This window comes from Entelurus aequoreus, linkage group LG22, assembly GCF_033978785.1.
Source record: "Entelurus aequoreus isolate RoL-2023_Sb linkage group LG22, RoL_Eaeq_v1.1, whole genome shotgun sequence".
Lineage (NCBI taxonomy): Eukaryota > Metazoa > Chordata > Actinopteri > Syngnathiformes > Syngnathidae > Entelurus > Entelurus aequoreus.
The window spans coordinates 18,860,403-18,883,013 of NC_084752.1; the positions used below are offsets into that span (position 1 = coordinate 18,860,403).

The window sequence follows — 22,611 nt, forward strand, 5'->3', positions numbered from 1 at the left end:
GGGAAATGTATTTGATAAAATCCAACACCAAGAATAGACATTTGAAAGGCAATTTAAAATAAATAAAGAATAGTGAACAACAGGTTGAATAAGTGTACGTTATATGACGCATAAATAACCAACTGAGAACGTGCCTGGTATGTTAACGTAACATATTATGGTAAGAGTCATTCAAATAACTATAACATATAGAACATGCTATACGTTTACCAAACAATCTGTCACTCCTAATCGCTAAATCCCATGAAATCTTATACGTCTAGTCTCTTACGCGAATGAGCTAAATAATATTATTTGATATTTTACGGTAATGTGTTAATAATTTCACATATAAGTCGCTCCTGAGTATAAGTCGCAACCAAAAAACTGCGACTTATAGTCCGAAAAATACGGTATATCTTTTGAAAAAAGACACACAGTTAGTAAAATTGTGTGTAAGCAAATGGAAAAAAAACGGTATTAGCTCTTTTAGATCTAACCTAGATCAGAAGGCTACTAAACACTAATATATATAATATTCTATATCCTAAAAATACTGTGTGCAGTGCATTTGACTAAAAGATAACATTTTGCCCCTGTGAAAATATGATACAATTACAACTGAAATAGCCACATTAATAGCATCATGTTGAGGGCTGCTTTGAATATTTTGGTGACGTTTGTGAAATAAAAGGTGGCAAATATGACAAACACCTCACATTGTGATGCATTTCCAGCCATTACAAAGGATACCTCTGAGTCCATTTGCAAAAGTGGATTATACCAATTCCAAAACATTCTTTGTGGAGTTATGTCAGTCTCACTTCTAAACACTGATTGTGCCAACACCCTGAAATACACATATTAAGTGCTGCCTGCATAAATATTGTTCAGGCGTCACATGAGCCAGCAAGGGGCTGCACGTGCAGGGTGCACGGCATCTCCAGCGTGAGAGGAGGCGCCGGCTAGTGCGCATGTTTGAGAGCCTTCAAAGAGAAAATGGAGAGGGAAGAACACGAGAGAGAGAGAGAGAGAGAGAGAGAGGAAGCCAGCATCCACACACTCCTGCCCTGGTCTTGGATGCAGTTTTAAAAGAATCTTTGAAGTATCAGAGGTAGCTCCTTCCAGACTGTTTCAGCACTGGACAGCTCTCCACATGTAAGCAGGGTCATGTAGGACTTTCCTCCGACATTGCACATGGCTGCCATCGTGGAGCTCGGAACCATGTCCATCCCGCAGTTCCTTCTGGAAGTTTCCGTGGTGGTGGTGGCTGTCGTCTCCTTGGTGACCAACCTGTCCGTGCTGCTGTGCTTCACCCAGAGCTCCGAGCTGAGGTCCCACGTACCGGGGGTCTTCGTCCTCAACCTGTCCTTCTCCAACATCCTCCTGGCTTTCGTCAACATGCCCGCCACCTTTTTCGGGGTGGCCAAGGGCGCCGAGCCCTTCGGGAGCGCGTTCTGCCGAATGGTCAGCTTCGCCGAGACGTTCCTGAGCGCCAACAGCATGCTGAGCATGGCGGCCCTCAGCCTGGACAGGTGGATAGCGGTGATGTTTCCTCTCAGCTACTCCAGCAAGATGCGCTACCGGGACGCTTTCCTCATGGTGGTCTACTCCTGGTTGCAGTCCCTGACCTTTGCGCTGACGCAGCTCCTGATGGACTGGGGCGGCTACAGCCGCACGTACGCCTCGTGCACCGTTCACCTGGCCGCCGAGGGAAGGTCGCAGCTGGCCGCCTACGCCACCTTCACCGTGCTGCTCCACTGCAGCACCTTCGCTTTCTGCCTGGCCGTCCTCTGCTTCTCCTACCTCAAAGTTTTCCGAGTGGCCAAGTCCCACTGCAAGAGGATAGACGTGATCACGGTGCAGACGCTGCTCCTGCTGGTGGACATTCACCCCAGGTGCAGATTGTGCTCATCATGAAGTCATCATGTAAGTCATTAGTCTAAAATCTCATCTGTGCATGTTTCTGTCTCGTCAGCGTGAAGGAGAGGTGTTTGGCACAACAGAAGAAGAGGAGGCAGCGCGCCGCCAAAAAGATTTGCGTCTTCATCGGCTCTTTCGTCCTCTGCTTCTCACCTTATGTCATAACAAGGTAATCACCTGCTTTCACTTTTAGTCATGACTGCACTTTTTTCACGGCGTTCCTTTGACAAGCGGGCATGCATTTGCATTGGTTGTGATCACAGTCAGTACACGACACGTAAGAAGAGGACGAATCATCCATAAATCGGTGGTGTCGATAATAAGGGTAGTATCAGTGTAGGATCGATACTAAATTGATCAGGTCGCTATTATTATTTTCTCAAAATCATTTTTTTGTTGTTTTTGGTAATGTTTACAAATATTTCCCTGGACACAGGAGGACTCTGAAGGCAAAAACCAAAGGGTTTAAAACAGGGGTGTCCAAACTTTTTCCACTGAGGGCCGCACACGGAAAAATTAAAGCATGTGGGGGCCATTTTGATATTTTTCATTTTCAAACCATAACAAAATATATGGATTTTTTATTTATTTTACCTTTAGGGGTCCCGGGGACCATAAAGGGTCTCAGTCATTAAAATGTTAAAAATAAGTCAGATTATTTTTTTATCATTATTATTTAACGCTTACAGTAAATCTCTATATCAACTTCAAGTTGATATAAAGTAATACAAATTAAAAAAAATGTTTTATGGCTTTTCTGTCAAACAACTTGGTTTTTTTTATAGTAAAACTGAAATATGCAGTATTTAGTAATTAGAGCCCTAAAAGATCAATAATGCAGGACACCATTGATTTTAATTATTTCATATTTTTGAGTAATCACAGTGAAAAGATAAATAAAAAATCGCAAAATATATTTGGGATCCAAAAGGTGCCCCACTCATAAAGTGATACATTTTTATTAGGTTTTTATTTTACTTTCAACACTTAAGTTACGAGATCAACTTCAGATATATCTGTCGATTTTATGCTGGAACATTTATTTTGAAAACTTTGATGTTTTTATATGGCTTCTACACAATATATGCAATATTTACCACATAACATTTTTTAAAGTGAAATATTTGAAGTAATTGGAGCCCTGAAAATAATTCATAACATGGATTTTTTGTCATTATTATTTTTTTGAGCAATGGCAAAAAAAGAAAAATAAAGAAAGACAAAAGAAAAAAAACAGCCTGCATGGCAGCTTTTGTGTCAACATTGCAACTTTTTCTCGTTAGATTTCACCTCATTCCACTTTTTTTTAATGTTCTTTTTTATTTTTACAATAGTATTTCCAGAATGTGTGGCGGGCCGGTAAACAATTAGCTGCGGGCGGCAAATGGCCCCCGGGCCGCACTTTGGACACCCCTGGTTTAAAAGAAAAAATGCTGGGTTATTTTGATAACCCAATTTATGAGTTGCTACTGTTGGGTTAAATGTTATTTTTATGAAGACCAATCACATTTTTGGGTTATAAGTGTATTATTTTATCTCAATTTCTGGGTTTTCAAAACTATCAACCATTTTTGGGTTGTTTTTCAATGAGTAACGCATTATTGGGTAAAAGGCTTTTTTTTTTTTTTTTTAAAATAAAAAGGTACTTTTTTCTTGAAGGGAATTTCATTATCATTATTTATAATCCCGATTGTAGCTGAGATAGGCTCCAGCGCCCCCCGCAACTCCAAAGGGACTAAGCGGAATAAAATGGATGGATGTATAATCACACATCTTATGTACATGAAACTATTTAAGCATGCTGTATAGAACTACTATGACCATACATGGCAATTCTTGTAAAAAAAAATTGTCACTCATATCTTGCTTTTGACTATATTTCAATGGAATAAAAATCATTTTGATCTGTAGTTGGGAAGGAGTAGGACAAACCAGCAGTAAAATGTATCATTTTTAACCAACTGTTGGGTCAAGGAGCGCTAAATTGCGCAACCCAATAGTTAGTTTTGGAATAACCCAACTTTGTAGTGAGCATAACTCAGCTTTTGTGTTAAATACATTCAACCCAATAGTTCGGTTATGAGTCAACCAACATTGAGTTAGCATAACTCAACTTTTGCGTTAAATAAATCCACCCAATAGTTTGGTTGGGAATAACCCAACATTAAGTTATTATAACTCAACTTTTTGGTTAAATAATTCTACGCAAAAGTTGGGTTGAAAAAAATTAACCCAAAATGTTGAGTTTAAATAACTGAAAAAAGGGGTTTGTCCTTTTCTGAACCAGCAGTTGGGTTAAAATTGGGTTATTTGTTAACCCAACATTTTTTAGTGTGTAGTTATGATTTTCGTGTGCTATTAACTTTGAGCTATTGGCACCAGCCGCTTGACTAGATCTGACCAATCTAAGTCTAAGACTAGATCTGACCAATCTAAGTCTAAGACTACATCTGACCAATCTAAGTCTATGAGCATGAACTGACGAAGCCTACTCGGATAAGATCTGACCAATCTAAGTCTAAGACTAGATCTAACCAATCTAAGTATGAGACTAGATCTGACCAATCTAACTCCAAGACTAAATCTGACCAATCCAAGTCTAAGACTAGATCGGACCAATCTAAGTCTATGAGCATGAACTGACGAAGCCTACTCGGATAAGATATGACTAGATCTGACCAATCAAAGTTTATAAGACTAGATCTGATTAATCTAAGTCTAAGACTAGATCTGACCATTCTAAGTTTATAAGACTAGATCTGATTAATCTAAGTCTAAGACTAGATCTGACCAATCCACGTCTAAGACTAGATCTGACCAATCCAAGTCTAAGACTAGCTCTGACCAATCCAAGTCTATGACCATGAGCTGACAAAGCCTACTCGAATAAGAGGAAAGAAAGACAAACCAAACAGTCCAGTTGCAATCGATTGAATGCCCTGAGATAACAATGACCTGGATGAATGACAACAGCCATAGGCACTATTGACTTTGTTTAGATCAAACATCCATCCATCAATTTTCTATAGTTGTCCCTTATGGGGTCGCGGGGGGTGCTGGAGACTATCTCAGCTGCATTCGGGCGGAAGGCGGTGTACACCCTGGACAGATCAAACAATTATGTAATAAAAGAGAACAAGAAATTAGTTTAAATATTATGTTGGTACTGTAAAACTGTCAATAGTATATAATATATACAGTATGTATATATTATATAATATATATTATAAATACTATATATATATATATATATAAATAATATATGCGGTAGAAAATTGATGGATGGGATATATATACATATATATATATATATATATATATATATATATATATATATATATATATATATATATATATATATATATATATATATATATATATATATATATATGTATATATACACACACATATATAAAATAGATACAAATAGTGTTCATGTATGAGATCTAGGGCTGCCAATTATGGCCAAAGTAATAATTTAGATTATTGTTATCAATATTGAAAACATGATTACTGATTTTTAAGTAATGCAGTGTTGGGGTGTGAACGTAATACCATCACGTCATTTGTAATATCTAAAAAAAAAGACTATAGATAAATGTTATCCATACAACGTTCACGACACATTACCTGCTGCAAAACCTCAAATAGTTTTCTCCTTCGCCGTTTACTTTTAGTGTGGGGACAAGGGCGTCTGTCTCCAATATTGTCCACACCTGTCTCCATCTAAACACAGCAGTGCACTCTTAAACGCATGCCGGGAAGCAAGGAAAAATGGCGTTAAACCAAGTGCTTGGCTCCGTTTACTCCGAGGGGAAATCTCCGCGGTTAAATTCGAGCCCTGCAATACTACTAAATAATTTATATTTATATCTCATTTAACCATTTTTCATGCTTAAAAAAAGCTGTATTGAGGCATAAATTGTGTATAATAGGCTTTGAAAAAATTCTGCAATCTGCGAGGTAAGACTATAATGCAAATAAATCTAATTAATCCATTTTAGCACCCAAAAATATTAACACATCTTATAGAGACCAATTGTAATTTTACATGCAAAAATATATGTAAAATACTTATAAATGATGAATGAAATGAATACACATAACATCACTTGTGCCCTTATTGATGATTTCAAATGGCAGTGATGAACTTCATATTTTGCTACAAGTTCCTTCTTGAATTCAATAGTGCTTCTCACATTCTTTATCAAAGTGTTGGCACTTGCAACTTTCTTTGGCCACATGGTGGCTTGTTCTGTATGCACTCTATGTCCAAATAAACTACACACACTTAATTAAGATGAGTAAAGGATTCCCTGGCTGGAATTACTAACTCTAAAAAGAACCACTATAGCCATTCTTCACCGACACCAACGTGCGAGCATTTGTTTGGACACTCGAGTATACGGACGAGTTTGTTACGTTAAATGTTTGGCCGAACGATAACCGAAATAGCATACGAAGAAACTAACTTTTGGGGAAAATGTTCACTAAAACGGAATCAGGGCGTACAAAAACCCAGGTACCACTGTTTATCTACGACAATGCTGCATGTCGGTTGTTGGTGTGTCCGCTAAAGCAGAGAAGGTCGGCAAAGTGCAAGCAGGAGGTCCCTTTTTTAGGTACCAGGCAGAAGAAAAGTAACACAGTTCTAGCGGGAACGCGGTGCAGCTAATAGAAGTAATTAACAATTAGGAGCAGGTGTGCTAGCAGCACAAGAAACAGAAAGTACATTTGCGGAAACCAAACAGGAAATACTGACAAAACAAGAGCACCGGGACAGAAAATTATACCAAAGAGGAAAACAACAAACAAAGTCCAGACTGTCATGTGGGATCAAGACATGAGTCATATATTTATTAACATTACTATATGGACTACTCAACTAAGTTGTAGTAGGGGCCACATATCCAGCATGCTAAGGACATGGGCTGGACTTCTCCCTTTGCTATCATTCTTATTTTGACAACCAACACCCTTTGTAGTGCATTTTTGGTCTCTTACTTTTTAGTTACAAATCGAAGAAATAAGAAAAAAAGTCCCTGTTATGCAAAATACAAGTGTCCACTGGTCTTTGGGAGGTTAAAATGGGATCTGAGCCGAGGATTTCGTTGTGGCTTGTGCAGCCCTTTGAGACACTTGTGATTAATGGCCATACAAATAAACTTTGATTGATTCATTAAAATGTATATGCGAGGATCTGCCAATATGTTGACACTGGTCCAACACCTTCTATACCAGGGGTGTCCAAAGTGAGGCTGGGGGCCATTTGCAGCCCACAGCTCAACTTTTGTTGGCCTGCAGAATATTGTTCAGATCAAATCTAAACAAAAAAACAAAGCTGAAATATTAATACAAATGGTTAATGTTTTTAATATATATATATATATATATATATATATATATATATATATATATATATATATATATATATATATATATATATATATATATATATATATATATATATATATTTTTATTTTATTTTATTTTTTATTTTTTTGAATATCAAATATAGCCACCGTGTCATGATCTAACAACATGACAGTTATTGGTTTCTTGTATTTTTATTATTTCTTGTCCAGCGTTCTTATTTTTTGTCCCACTTTCTTTATGATTCGATTTTGGCGCTGTCTCCTTCACCTGTCCCTGATTGGCGATCAGGACACACTCGTTCCTGGTTGGCAATCAGGATTCTTCTTAAGCCAGCCCTATCCTCTAGACATGTTCGCCCATTGCTTGACTTCTGTGCTTGCAATTCTGTTTTGCTTTGTCTGCGTCCTTGCTGCATAGCTGTCCCTATGCTTCCAGTGCACTTCCTTGATGCACTATGTTATTTTTTTTGCTAATTTATGCATTTTACCTGCACTTTGCCTGCCGTCCCTGCATCCTGGTGTCCAGACCAACGACGCCACACACTGGTGGAAACATTTGAACACCTCTGCTTTATACAACAGGGCACTCTAGTGTTTTTATTTGATCTAATTTCCTGCACAAATGTTAAAGTCTCTCCCATGTTTTGAACTCATTCCCGTGACGGATTTATTAATTCTGCCTTTATGACTAAACGTGATTCCCTTCTTTCATGGTTCCCCCTGCAGGTTAGTGGAGTTGTTGCCATCCGTGCACATCCCTCAGTACTGGGGCATAGCCACCAAATGTCTGTGCTACGCCAAGGCTTCCAGCGACCCGTTTGTCTACTGTCTCCTGCGGCATCAGTACAGAAAGGTCCTGGTTCGCCTCGTGGGCCGCTTCCTGAGAAAAGATGGTTACTTGCTGTCCACCAGCACTTGGAGCAGCACCTTCGACACCACGGAAGAAAACTGTGCCAGGACAACTTGAAGCCCACGTGCGGCTGTTTGTTCTGAGATTGCAGCTTTTCTGCTCCGAGTGAGTGGCTCCGAGGCCCGCGGAAGCGAATCTGTGCCTTGGTCAAGGACGCTGGCGCAGAGGGCTCGGTCATGTGACTTTTTAAAAGACACAATGTGACCAATTTCACAGTCAAGGACACGCAACAATGTATGCTGAATGCAGCCTCTCCTTGTTGTGGTGTGCCTAAGGTCTTTTTCATCTCTGCAGACTGTTGTTTGTTTTCCAGAGGGCTCATCAGTTTGCCAAGAATTACATTACTTCAACAATGTACACCTTTTAATCTGTTTGTTACTGTACATTTGTCACTGTACATGTACATGCCAAGTAACATTGACTTTGTGGCGATGTGTTATCCATGTGCAAAAAAATTATTGCTTTACAACACAATTGACTTGTGCTATGCGTCGGACATTGTGTGATTGTACCGTACATGCAACAACAAAATAAAAACACATTCTAAGAATCAACTGTGTGTTCATCTACAGCAGGGGTGTCAAAGTCAAATGGACGGAGGGCCAAATAAAAAATTTAGCTACAAGCCGAGGGCCGGACTGTTCGAATGTTCATTGAAAAATTTTTAAATGACGCATATAGTCTAGTGAACCTAATTGAACCTACTGAAAACCTAACAAATATATTCCAATATGATCAGATAAATAAAGCAATATTTTCTTATGGCTCTGTCAGTAATCTTTAATTTTCAACAGACACAAAAGACAAATTTCCTTTATATAAAAATCCCCATAACATGAACATTAAATGAAAGAAACCGGTATTCAAGGCACCATCAGTAGCCTATATTTTCTATTTTAGCAAAAGTGGGCTAAATTTACTTCAAAGAAAAAAACAATAATAGCAATTTTCTATCATCCACTCAACTGAAATATTTTTAAAATATAATTAAATTGAAATACAATAAAATAAAGTGCAAAAATCTATAAATCAAAAACAACACTTTGTTTAAGGAGAAGTAACATGCAGTGAAAACAAATATTAAACTTTAACTTTTAAACTTGAATTGAGTAAAAACTCTAAATATGTGATTGCACAGTAATGTTCACATTAAACCCCCCTCCTCCCTCCGTGGGAGGGAGGCGAGTTGGGTGCCCGAAACCCCCCGCTGGTTTCGGCCCGCCCCTTGGCGCGTGGCACGGCGGGCTCCGCGACCCGACGGCTGGCCCTCGTGGCTTGACGGCGGGCGCGTCCCGACGGGCCGCGCGTAGGGGTCAAACGCAGAAGTCTCAGGGCCTCGTGGTGAGGGGGTGGCCTGCGGGTTTCGGCCCGCTTGACCCCCCCGCTCCGCTTGGCGCGCGCGGCACATGACGGGTTCCGCCACCGACGCTCGGGCTGCAGCCCGACGGTGGTGCGGGCCCGGCGGTGACGCGCGGTTTGGGGAAACAAAGCAGAAGTCTCAGGGCCTCGGGGCCGGGTTTCGGCCCGCCCCCTTGGCGCGCGTGGCACGGCGGGCTCCGCGACTGACGGCCGGGCTGCAGCCCTTCGGCCGGCAGGCGCGTCCCGGCGGGCCGCTCGCCCCCTTTCGGAACCTTGGACCGGCATCCGCTTGGTGCGTGTAAAAGATCTGCGGTCTGCGGGCCGGTTCTAATAATAAATCAAGATCATCCCAAGGGCCGTAAAAAACCTTCTCGCGGGCCGGATATGGCCCGCGGGCCTTGACTCTGACATATGTGATCTACAGCAAGGGTGTCAAACTCATTTTAGATCGGGGGCCACATGGAGAAAAATCTACTGCCAAATGGGGCGGATTGGTAAAATCACGGCACGATAACTTAAAAATAAAGACAACTTCAGATTGTTTTGTTCGTTTAAAAATAGAACACGCACATTCTGAAAATGTTCAAATCATAATGTTGTTGTGTTTTTTTTACACTTACATGTTGCGGTTAATTGTCTGTATTTATACTTTCTGAATAAATGATGTGATAATGTTCATCCGTCAACTCAATGGTGTTAATTTTCAATCTATCAAAATAAAATATCAAAATAAAATTACAGGATGTTATTTATGTAGTTTGCTCATTTTCCTCGACTGGCGCACTAACATGTGGTTTATTTTGATTTTTTTTTTTTTTTACATATGTAGCATAATCTACAAAGATACAAAGAATTGCTATTGTGACATCCAGTGGACACATTTAGAACAGCAGTTTCTTTCATTCAAAAATTTCGGCTCATTTTTATACTTAGCAAACTCAACCTGCGGGCCAGATAAAACCTGTTCGAGGGCCTGATCCGGCCCGTGGGCCGTACGTTCACACCCCTGATCTACAGTATTGAGGGCCACAAACACGTGATCCTAGCCTATACTTTTTGTAAAGATTAAATCAATTTGTTTTATTTTAAATCAATTAGTTATGAAATTCAATGTCATAACACTTAAGATAAAATCAATTTTTTCTGTTAAAGTTCATTTTCATCATTTTTTTTCATCATCATTTTCTTTTTATTCCTTCCTTTTTATTCCTTTCATCATCATTTTCTTTTTATTCCTTTCTTTTTATTCCTTTCATGAATAAACCCAGCATGGAACACGTCTTTTGTTTACTCAACACAGACGTCATGAAGTATTCAAAGCTCACCTTCAAGCATTCACACAGAGCACTAACATTTGGGAAATGAGGAAGAGGTGATGGAAGAAAGGTAAATATATAATAAATCTATTCGTGGCAGCATCAGACAAAGTTTAACTTTTGCATTTCATAGCAAATACTTGTGGTGCATTCAAGGAACCTTGAATGCAATAGTTTTTAAAGACAGGGAAGGCTTATCCCTCAGTAGATGTGCTAATAACTGCAGAATAATGATCTATTGCATAAGACTAGATGTTAGTACCTCTTATTGCAGGGGTCCCCAAACTATTTAGCCCGCCAGTGTCCGCAATCCGGCCCGCAAAGGTCCCTAGTGGAAATTTTGGTAACACTTTAATATGGGGAACATTTTATGTTATTAAGCAACTAATTAATGGTGAATATGTTCCCCATACTAAAGTGTTACCGACTTAATGTAGTTATTTGGACACTAGGAGAACATATAAGGGTTAAGGTTAGGATTACTAATAAGCAATCATTCTGAGGTTATTGAGGGAAGACTCTTAGTTAATGGCTTACTGGTTGTATAATAAGGCCATGCAGAATAAGGCATTAATAAGTACTTAATAATGACCAATTAAGAGCCAATATGTTACTAATTTGCATGTTAATAAGCAACTAATTAATGGTGAATATGTTCCCCATACTAAAGTGTTACAGACCTTTTTACATTTATTTATTTTATCTTACTGACAGGATGCAGTGTATCTCCTATAAAAACTTAATCTCGGAGTATGTTAAGGTAATGGGCAGAGTTCCACAGGGTTCGGTTCTGGGCCCTACACTCTTCGGCATCTACATGCTGCCGCTAGCTGACATGACAGTGTTAGCTTTCACTGTTACGCTGATGATACCCAACTCTACATGCCCCTAGAGCACTGGTTCTTAACCTTGTTGGAGGTACCGAACCCCACCAGTTTCATATGCGCATTCACCGAACCCTTCTATAGTGAAAAATAAAATGTTTATTTTTTTCTAATTCAAGACAAAGTTATATGTTTTTGGTAACACTTTAGTATGGGGAACATATTCTAAGTAATAAAGACTTAATTTAGAGTTATTTGGTTAGGGTTATGGTTAGAGGGTTAGGGCCAGGGTTAGAGGGTTAGGGTTATAATAAGGCCATGCCGAATAAGGCATGAATAAGTACTTAATAATGACTAGTTAAGAGCCAATATGTTACTAATTTGCATGTTAATAAGCAACTAATTAATGGTGAATATGTTCCCCATACTAAAGTGTTACCATGTTTTATTACTGGTGCACAAAATAAACCGTGCATGAACATCACCTTGTTCAAACAACAAAACCAACACAGTGCATAAACTCACAACAAATTACACATAAATCAGTGTGACTTCTGCTGTTGCCGTATTCGTAATACGCCGATAGGGAGAAGTTTTTATTTACACGATGAGTCGGGTGTGTTTTGACCTCCCCCGAACCCCTGAGCCCGACTCACCAAAACCCCTAGGATTCGATCGAACCCAGGTTAAGAACCACTGCCCTAGAGCTAACAAACACGCCGAATTGTAGTCAGCTGGAGGCGTGTCTTAATGAAATCAAACAATGGGTGTCAGCTAACTTTTTGCATCTTAACGCTAAGAAAACGGAAATGTTGATTAAACAGGGTGTTCAGTTTTTTCCGTATTGGCCCTCTGAATAGGGGTCGTCACTGAGCATGAAAGGAATTACTCGCTGTGCATTCTTTGCTTGTTTTATTTAGTACTTATTGCAGCAACAGCAGCAGCAGTAGCAGTAGTAGTAGTAGTAGTAGTAGCAGTAGCAGTATAGTAGCAGTAGGTAATAACCTAAAAGTAAACATGAACATAAAACAATGTATCTATCTTGAATCATCATAATGTAAATAATAGACATGAATTCATCAATTGAACCATAATTAAAACAATGTATCTATCTTGAATCATCATAATGTAAATAATAGACATGAATTCATCAATTGAACCATAATTAAAACAATGTATCTATCTTGAATCATCATAATGTAAATAGACATGAACTCATCAATTGAACCATAATGTTGTCAACCATGATATGACATATTATCAATCACTGTGATTTTATCCTAACTTATTAATTTTAGCATTACATTTTATTATCACCATTAATTTATGTCATATAATGTTTTAAATGTGATCAGAATTATTTATAATGTCACCATGGTTCATGGACAAACATACTAAAAAGACAAAAAACCGGCGCTCTGTTTGAGGCACACATTACACATATGAGCACAACTACACAAAGAACTACAAATCCCATCAGCCAAACCAGGAAGTAAAGTGCCGGTATTTTTAACTCAAACCTTCGAACTCTCAAACGCAGCCGGACACACGCAACGTGACAACAATCTAATCCAACAGATTTCAATCTGCACATTACTGTTAATTTTGCCAACGTCGTTTAAAAACTAAACAGTGAGTGTTTGCCCTGGTTGTGACGCAGCAAGTCAGCCGCACAACAAGCGCTGCGGACATAGCGGACATACAACAAACAGAAAAGCAAGGAAGCGGGCAAGCATGGAATTTAAGCAATATTTCAGATGATCTAACAAAGAAAAGCGGATATAACAAAAATGAGCTTACCAGTGGGGTATGCTGGTGACGAAGCACGCTGTTTTTTTACAAACGAAACAATGACGCCATTTTTAAAGCTACCTAAATGGTCACCTGTCAGTGGTAGCCCCGCCCATCTTAAAGTCCCAGGTAAATCTGCCATAAATACATATGCACTAGAGATGCGCGGATAGGCAATTATTTAATCCGCAACCGCATCACAAAAGTCGTCATCCACCCGCCATCCACCCGAACTAACGTTTTATCAAAACCACAACCGCCCGCCACCCACCCGTTGTTATATATCTAATATAGACAATGCAAGGCATTCCTGTTAAAGAAAGGAGACTGATCCAATGCAGCAGAGACATTCAATGCGTGCCACGCATTAATATCTCTTGGCCACGCATTAGAGGCTAAGAGATATTAATGCGTGATAATATTATTTATCATTATTATAATATTACTGTCATTTCCATTAAGAAAGTGTTGACTATTATTGTTATTTTTTTCCCCTGGTCTTTAGTATTCCCTTTTTTAGTTTGTCGCGTACCACGTTTGCAGCCGGCGTTGCCATCTTTTTATTTTTGTCTTCTTCTCCTGTTGTGTTGTGTTGTGCTGTGTCACGCCAAATTTATTCCCCCTACAAAAACCTCCCCCCCCCATTTACTTCCGTGGTCATGTTTCCTCTTACGTCATTGACAGCGATCGATAGCACTTCGGCTTTGACTGCCCGTCGCTGGAAGGATACTTTGTCTTTGACAGCTGCTGGAATCTGAAGAAAGAAACAGGACAGTCGCGTGCGGGTTAAGGACCCCGGGCAACTTTGTGACTTTATTGGACGCAGCCCTGGAAGTAAATGGGGGGAGGCTTTTGTAGGGGGGTAGAAATTTGGCGTGACAGCTGCAGCAGTGCCTGATGAATAATTGCCTGTTTCAAAGAGTGCTGCTCGTTTTTCGTATGTGGGTATCAACATTTAACTATGTATATATTTTTTCTGAATTGGTTCAACCGCCACCCGCCCGAATCTGTTTAAAATCTATTTTTTTCGTCATGCATCCGCCCGACCCACGGATTATCCGCGGACTCCGCGGTTGTGTCCGCAAACCGCGCATCTCTAATATGCACATAACAAATACACATAGTAAATCCAACACACGGGCACCTATTTAATAACACCACCTTAACATTTGTCAACCAAACAATTACACAAAGCGACTTTGTAAAGAATCTCGATAAATATCTTCGACCCAACTCTCTCGTTTGAGTCACACATTAAGAGTGTTACTAAAACGGCCTTCTTTCATCTCCGTAGTGTTGCTAAAATCTGTCACATTTTGTCCACTAGCGACGCTGAGATCATTATTCATGCGTTCGTTATGTCTCGTCTCGATTATTGTAACATATTATTTTCAGGCCTCCCTATGTCTAGCATTATAAGATTACAGTTGGTACAAAATGCGGCTGCTAGACTTTTGACAAAAACAAGAAAGTTTGATCATATTACGCCTATACTGGCTCACCTGCACTGGCTTCCTGTGCACTTAAGATGCGACTTTAAGGTTTTACTACTTACGTATAAAGTACTACACGGTCTAGCTCTATCTTATCTTGCTGATTGTATTGTACCATATGTCCCGGCAAGAAATCTGCGTTCAAAGAACTCCGGCTTATTAGTGATTCCCAGAGCCCAAAAAAAGTCTGCGGGCTATAGAGCGTTTTCTATTCGGGCTCCAGTACTCTGGAATGCCCTCCCGGTAACAGTTAGAGATGCTACCTCAGTAGAAGCATTTAAGTCCAATCTTAAAACTCATTTGTATACTCTACCCTTTAAATAGACCCCCCTTTTTAGACCAGTTGATCTGCCGTTTCTTTTCTTCCCTCCTCTGCTCCCGTCTCCCTTGGGGAGGGGGAGTTGCATAGGTCCGGTGGCCATGGATGAAGTGCTGGCTGTCCAGAGTCGGGACCCCGGGTGCACCGCTAGCCTGTGCATCGGTTGGGGACATCTCTGCGCTGCTGACCCGTTTCCGCTCGGGACGGTTTCCTGCTGGCCCCACTATGGACTGGACTCTCGCTGATGTGTTGGATCCACTGTGGACTGGACTTTCACAATATTTTGTCAGACCCACTCGGCATCCATTGCTTTCGGTCTCCCCTAGAGGGGGCGGGGGGGTTACCCACATATGCGGTCCTCTCCAAGGTTTCTCATAGTCATTCACATCGACGTCCCACTGGGGTGAGTTTTTCCTTGCCCGTATGTGGGCTCTGTACCGAGGATGTCGTTGTGGCTTGTGCAGCCCTTTGAGACACTTGTGATTTAGGGCTATATAAATAAACATTGATTGATTGATTGTATTGTACCATTGCGTTCTAAGAACTCCGGCTTATTAGTGATTCCTAGAGCCCCCAAAAAAGTCTGCAGGCTATAGAGCATTTTCTATTCGGGCTCCAGTACTATGGAACAGTTAGAGATGCTACCTCAGTAGAAACATTCCCATCTTATAACTCATTTATACACCCTAGCATTTAAATAGGCTCCTTTTTAGACGAGTTGATCTGCCATCTCTCTTTTCTGCTCTGCCTGCGTGGGGAGGTTTTTAGGTAGCCACAGATCAGTTTCCATGGACGATGCGCTAGCTGTTCTAAGTCTTGGACCACTCTTTATGCATCAGTTAGTGACCTCGCTGCGCTGCTGACGTCTCTAAGTGCAAGAGCATCCCCTGCTGGCCCCACTATGGACTGGACTTTCACACGAAGTCGGGACCCGGGGTGACCAATCCTTGTGGATCAGTTAGTGACGTCTCTGCGCCCCGACGTGTCTACATGCAAGAGGATCCCCTGCTGGCCCCACTATGGACTGGACTCTCACACTATTAACTGTATCCACATCTGCGGTCTTTTCCAAGGTTTCTCGTTGTTTTCTTGCACTGATGTGGGATCTGAGCTGAGGATGTCGTTGTGGTTTGTGCAGCCCTTTGAGACATTTGTGATTAAGGGCTATGTAAGTAAACCTTGATTGAGTGATTGCTGAAAAAGACAGATGCAGGTCATATGTGGGCAGAAAAATTGGAGTTGACTTATGGTGTGAACAAGGCTTAATGTCATGACCTGTGTAGTTTTTGTTGTATTTATTTATTTATTTTATGTCAATCAATCAATGTTTATTTATTTCAATGTGTCAAGTTCTTTTCTCATGGTAATATTTTGGTTTCTCCCTCCTGTGTGTGTGGTCCTCCTGTATACTGAGCGCCGCTCTCCACACCTGTCTCCGTTTAATGATTAATGTTTCCACCAGTTGCCAAAGCTAATCATTCCTCTTCATATAACCGTCTCGCTGTCCAGTGGGCAAATGATTCTTGCATGTTTTATGCCAAGGGTGTCAAACTCATTTTAGCTCAGGGGCCGCATGGAGGAAAATCTGTGCACACGCTGGCCGGACTATTAAAATCATGGCATTAAAACTAAAAAATAAAGACAACTTCAGATTGTTTTATTTGTCTTACTTTGGCCAAAAATAGAACAAACACATTCTGAAAATATTACAATAAAAATATAGAAGAAAATACCTGCAGCGGTAAAGTTTAGATCCATGAAGGAAAGAAGAAAGTAAATGAATGTTTATAACTAAATAAAAATGTGTTTTCTTTTGTATTTTTTTTATTTTTATGAATTAAGTAACGTTTATGACAGGGGTGGGCAATTAATTTTTACCGGGGGCCGCATGAGCAACCCGAGCACTGCTGGAGGGCCACACTGACAATATTTCAATTAAATTTTGCTCAAATTATTTTTGATATACCGTAAGATAGATAATAATAATAATATTTTCATTTAACCTAACTTATCTTTATACAAAAGCAGATGGCTTTTGATGGTTTTATTTTTAACACTTTCTTACACAACACTTCCTGATGTATATTACAATACAAAAATTTCAATTTCTGTCACTTTATCCTGCATCCTCTTTGTTGTAAAACCTTTATTTAACCAGATAAGAAAACGTTGTGAACGTAGCACGCCTGTAAGGTGATTGGCGAAGAAGGAGGAAGCGTTGCTGTTGCGGAAATGAGGAGTGAGGATTGGTTTTCCTTTTGGAAAGAACGAGATAAGTTGAGCTGTGTTAGTATAGCTTGCTCAATAAAAGTTTAAAAAGTGCATCAGACTTGGTGTGCACTTCTTCTGGACGCTACAATTGATGTCAGAAGTGGGATGAAATGCCTCCCAGTTCGCCTTGCCATCAAACCTGGGAGTCTTCATTGAGGGCGGAATTCCCCCCGTGGCAAGCAGCGTGGCTGCACCTGTAAACGCTCTCTCTCTCTCTCTCTTTGCGGCGAGCTCCTCACGTGGCACGTACCTCCCGATGACGTAGCACACAAACAGTGCAGTATGCGCAAAGTTTTACTTCTGCCACCAATTGTAGCGTCCAGAAGAAGTGCACATCAAGTCTGACGCTCTTTTTAAACTGTTATTGAGCAAGCTATACTAACACAGCTCAACATATCTCGTTCCTTCCACACGCATGTCTCCTCACTCCTCATTTACGCAACTCAAGAAGACAACATCTACTTCAGCAGGTCGTTACACTATATTCTTTAAACACAGCAACGTGTGTACCACAAATAAGCACACAGCTTTACCTTTACTTGTCTTGTTGAAAACACGCCATTCGTCATCAACTTTTCTCTTTTTAGCGGGCATCACTTGTCGCTGTGCGCCTTCCCTCACAGGACATACGCACATATAACACTTTTCAAAATAAAAGCAGCACAGTTGTATTGCACGCACGACAAAGATGTTTTTTTTAATTTATTTTGTAATTTGAGATTGCCGCTGCGCGCACGAGCATACGTCCACACGGAAGTAATACAAATAACGCTTTTCAAAACAAAAGCAGCACCGTTGTATTGCACACTCGAAATAGATGCTTTTTAAAATTTATTTTGTAATTTATAATTGGCCTCACGCGGGCCGGACAGGGACGTACAAAGGGCCGGATGCGGCCCGCGGGCCGCAGAATGCCCAGGTCTGGTTTATGACAACCTTTTTCCAAAACACAATATAGAATGTGAGATATAACAGGGTAATGCATACATTTATCATTTGTTTTTAAAAGGGTTACAAAAAAGTGGGACCCCAAAAATTGACTGTGGGACCCCATTTTGAAAATTCCTAGCGCCAAAACTAAATGGAGTATTGGTGCATGCAAAACAGCAGCAGGCGGCTGTGGCCTGCGGGCCGGTTCTAATACTAATCAAATATCATCCCGGGGGCTATAGATAATTCAATCGGCCCGCGGGCCTTGACTTTGACACCCCTGCCTTATGCTACTGTTTAGGTTAGGTTTTGTTGTTTCACAAAGGTTGTTTGCCACTGTCGACTACTATGTTTCTCATTTTTTTATGCTGTGCAAAGAAATAAGTTTTGTGCCAAGAGCTTCTGCTCAACACCGTCTCTGTGGCCTTGTGGTTAGAGTGTCCGCCCTGAGATTGGTAGGTTGTGAGTTCAAACCCCGGCCGAGTCATACCAAAGACTATAAAAATGGGACCCATTACCTCCCTGCTTGGCACTCAGCATCAAGGGTTGGAATTGGGGGTTAAATCACCAAAATGATTCCCGAGCGCGGCCACCGCTGCTGCTCACTGCTCCCCTCTCCTCCCAGGGGGTGGAACAAGGGGATGGGTCAAATGCAGAGGACAAATTTCACCACACCTGGTGTGTGTGTGACAATCATTGGTACTCTAACTTACTTTAACTTTAACTTGTGAGTTTTCCAGCGGCACACTGTTTTTAAAGTTTGTCTCGTTATATGGAATTAAATACTAATCTTCCCTGCAAGCTGCCCGATATCCTCCGCAACTTGGAATCACAAGCACTACACCATGCCTAGCAGCTAGGATACCAATCTTCACCACTATGGCGAAAAATAAACTATGTTTTTTCCAAAGATTTTAGTTTTAGTTTTTGCTTTAGTTTAGTTAGGAAACTTGTATGTAGCTTTCAATACCACACATTTAAAACATCGTCTGATTCACAACAATACTAGCAAATTAAAAATTGAATGACATGAGCTGTATAAAAATCTGTTTTATTTTACTTTCTTGCTATAAAACATATTTTTACTTCTATAATCTATCGGGAGTTAAAAATCAAAGTGGATCGAAGGTCGAAAATGTTGATCAGAACAGCCCTAATTTGGGCCCCCTGAGAAGCTTTCTGGAGATTTCTCTCCACCCCCACCACACACACACACACACACACACACACACACACACACACACACACACACACACACACACACACACACTACACACACACACACACACATTCTTGTATTTGTTACCTTCTTGAGACCTCCGAATAATACCTACCTCTTTAGGACCACCCTTTCTTGATATAAAAAGATTTGTATTTACAACATTAATAATATATACATATTATGCAAATATAAAAAAGCTTGTTGTGAAAAATTGACAAGGTCACAATTTCACAAGAAAAACTTAGACATTTGGCAGTATTATAACAAAAGTCGTAATTTTACTCAACGCAAGTCAAAATTTTACAAGAAAAACTGAACATTCGTGCAATATTATGATAAAAGTTGGAATTTTACTCAATATCAGGCGCAATTTTACAAGAAAAAGCTTACATTTTTGGCTATTTTATGAAACGAGTCGTAATTTTAATCGACAAAAGTCACAATTGTATAAGAGAACTTTAAAATGTTGTCAATATTATACTAATAATCTGGATTTTACTTAAAATGTCACTATTTTACAAGAACAACACAAAAATTGGCAATATTGTGATACAAGTCAGAATTTTATATGAAAAATGTCACCATTTTGCATTAAAAAGTAATAATTTGGCATAAAAAGTAATAATTTTACATAAAAAAGTAATACTTTTTCGAGAAAATATTGCAATATTACAGAAACAGAAAGAATATGAGAAATTGTTCCCAATATTACAAGAAAAAAGTCGACACATTGTAAGAAAAAGACTGCTCTCAGTTAATTTTTTTTTCAAATTTTTGGTTTGGAATTGGTTTTTAACCTTTTACTTATTCTAAAATCCATCCATCCATTTTTTACCGCTTGTCCCGTTCGGGGTTGCGGGGGTGCTGGAGCCTATCTCAGCTGCATTCGGGCGGAAGGCGGGTTACACCCTGAACAAGTCGCCACCTCATCGCAGGGCCAACACAGATAGACAGACAACATTCACACTCACATTCACACACTAGGGCCAATTTAGTGTTGCCAATCAACCTATCCCCAGGTGCATGTCTTTGGAGGTGGGAGGAAGCCGGAGTACCCGGAGGGAACCAACGCAGTCACGGGGAGAACATGCAAACTCCACACAGAAAGATCCCGAGTGCAGGATCGAACCCAGGACCTTCCTATTGTGAGGCTGACGCGCTAACCCCTCTTCCACCGTGCATTATATATATATATATATATATATATATATATATATATATATATATATATGTATATATAAATTCATTATTTACTTCAAGTTATTACAGTATGTCTCTATATACATATTTATTTTATCTAAACATTTTTTTATTTTGGCCAAAGGGGGCGCGTTTCAATTTCTTACACACACTTGTTATTTCATATGTTGACCAGAGGGGGAGCACTTTTAAAAGCGACACACAGTCAATTTGAAAAATCCCTCTTTTTTGGGACCACCCTAATTTTGATCGATTTCACCACCAGGGGTACAAATGAGACATTCTCTATTAGATGCAATGGTTTTCCATATTGGGACAATGATTTATGTCCCAACTTGTTCACCGGTCCTCAAGTGGAAGGTACTTTTCCCTGTTGATGTCTCAAGAAGGGTAGCAAAACAAGAACACACACACACACACACACACACACACACACACTCACACACACACACACACACACACACACACACACACACACACACACACACACACACACACACACACACACACACACACACACACACACACACACACACACACATTTTTGTATTTGTTATCTTCTTGAGACCTCTGAAAAAGGCCTACCACCCTTTCTAGATATATAAATATTTGTATTTACAACATTAATAATATATACAAACTATGCAAATATAAAAAAAGCTTGTTGTGAAAAATGAGTGGGAATTTCAAAAGAAAAAGGTTACAATTTCAAAAGAAAAACTTAGAATTTTGGCGATATTATAATAAAATAAAAATACAAAATTTGAAAGAGTCGTAATTTTACTCGACAAAAGTCAGAATTTTATAAGAAAACATTAAAATGTTGTCAATATTATAATAATAATCGTCATTTTACTTGGCAAAATTATGACAAAAGTCATAATTTTACTAAATTTGTTTTACTATTTTACAAGAACAACAAAAAAATTAGCAATATTGTGATAAAAGTCAGAATTTTACATGAAAAATGTAAAAAGTAATAATTTTACATTAAAAAGGTAATACTTTTACGAGAAAGTATTGCAATATTACAGAAACAAAAGAATATGAGACATTTTTCCCAATTTTACGAGAAAAAAGTCAACACATTGTGAGAAAGACGGCTTTCAGTTAATTTATTTATTTTTTGAATTTTTTGTTTGTAATTGGTTTTTAATCTTCATTATTTACTTCAAGTTATTCCAGTATGTCTCTATAAATATATTTATTTTATTGTTTTAATAAATTTTGGCCAAAGGGGGCGCGTTTCAATTTCTTACACACACTTGTTATTTCATATGTTGACCAGAGGAGGAGCACTTCAATTTCTTACACACACTTGTTATTTCATATGTTGACCAGAGGGTGAACACTTTTAAAAGCGACACACTGTCAATTTGAAAAATCCCTTCTTTTTGGGACCACCCTAATTTTGATAGATTTCACCACCAGGGGTGCAAATGAGACATTCTCTATTAGATGCAATGGTTTTTTCCGGATTGGGACCATGATTTATGTCCTAACTTGTTCACCGGTCCTCATGTGGAAGGCACTTTTCCTTGTTGATGTCTCAAGAAGGGTAGAAAGACAAGAACACACACACACACACACACACACACACACACACACACACACACACACACGCACACACGCACACACGCACACACACACACACACACACACACACACACACACACTGGAGCGGTGCAGTGAAATCTGA

General features: G+C 39.6%; 1 protein-coding gene across 1 annotated transcript; it reads left to right on the forward strand.

Moving 5' to 3' along the window:
• Positions 1-886: 886 nt before the first annotated feature.
• gpr78a (G protein-coupled receptor 78a) lies at positions 887-8,691 on the forward strand. The gene is made up of 3 exons (XM_062032270.1): positions 887-1,877; positions 1,958-2,071; positions 8,004-8,691. Exons 1-3 carry the CDS (start codon positions 1,177-1,179, stop codon positions 8,242-8,244), a joined length of 1,056 nt encoding a protein of 351 aa, XP_061888254.1. The 5' UTR covers positions 887-1,176; the 3' UTR covers positions 8,245-8,691.
• Positions 8,692-22,611: the final 13,920 nt, after the last annotated feature.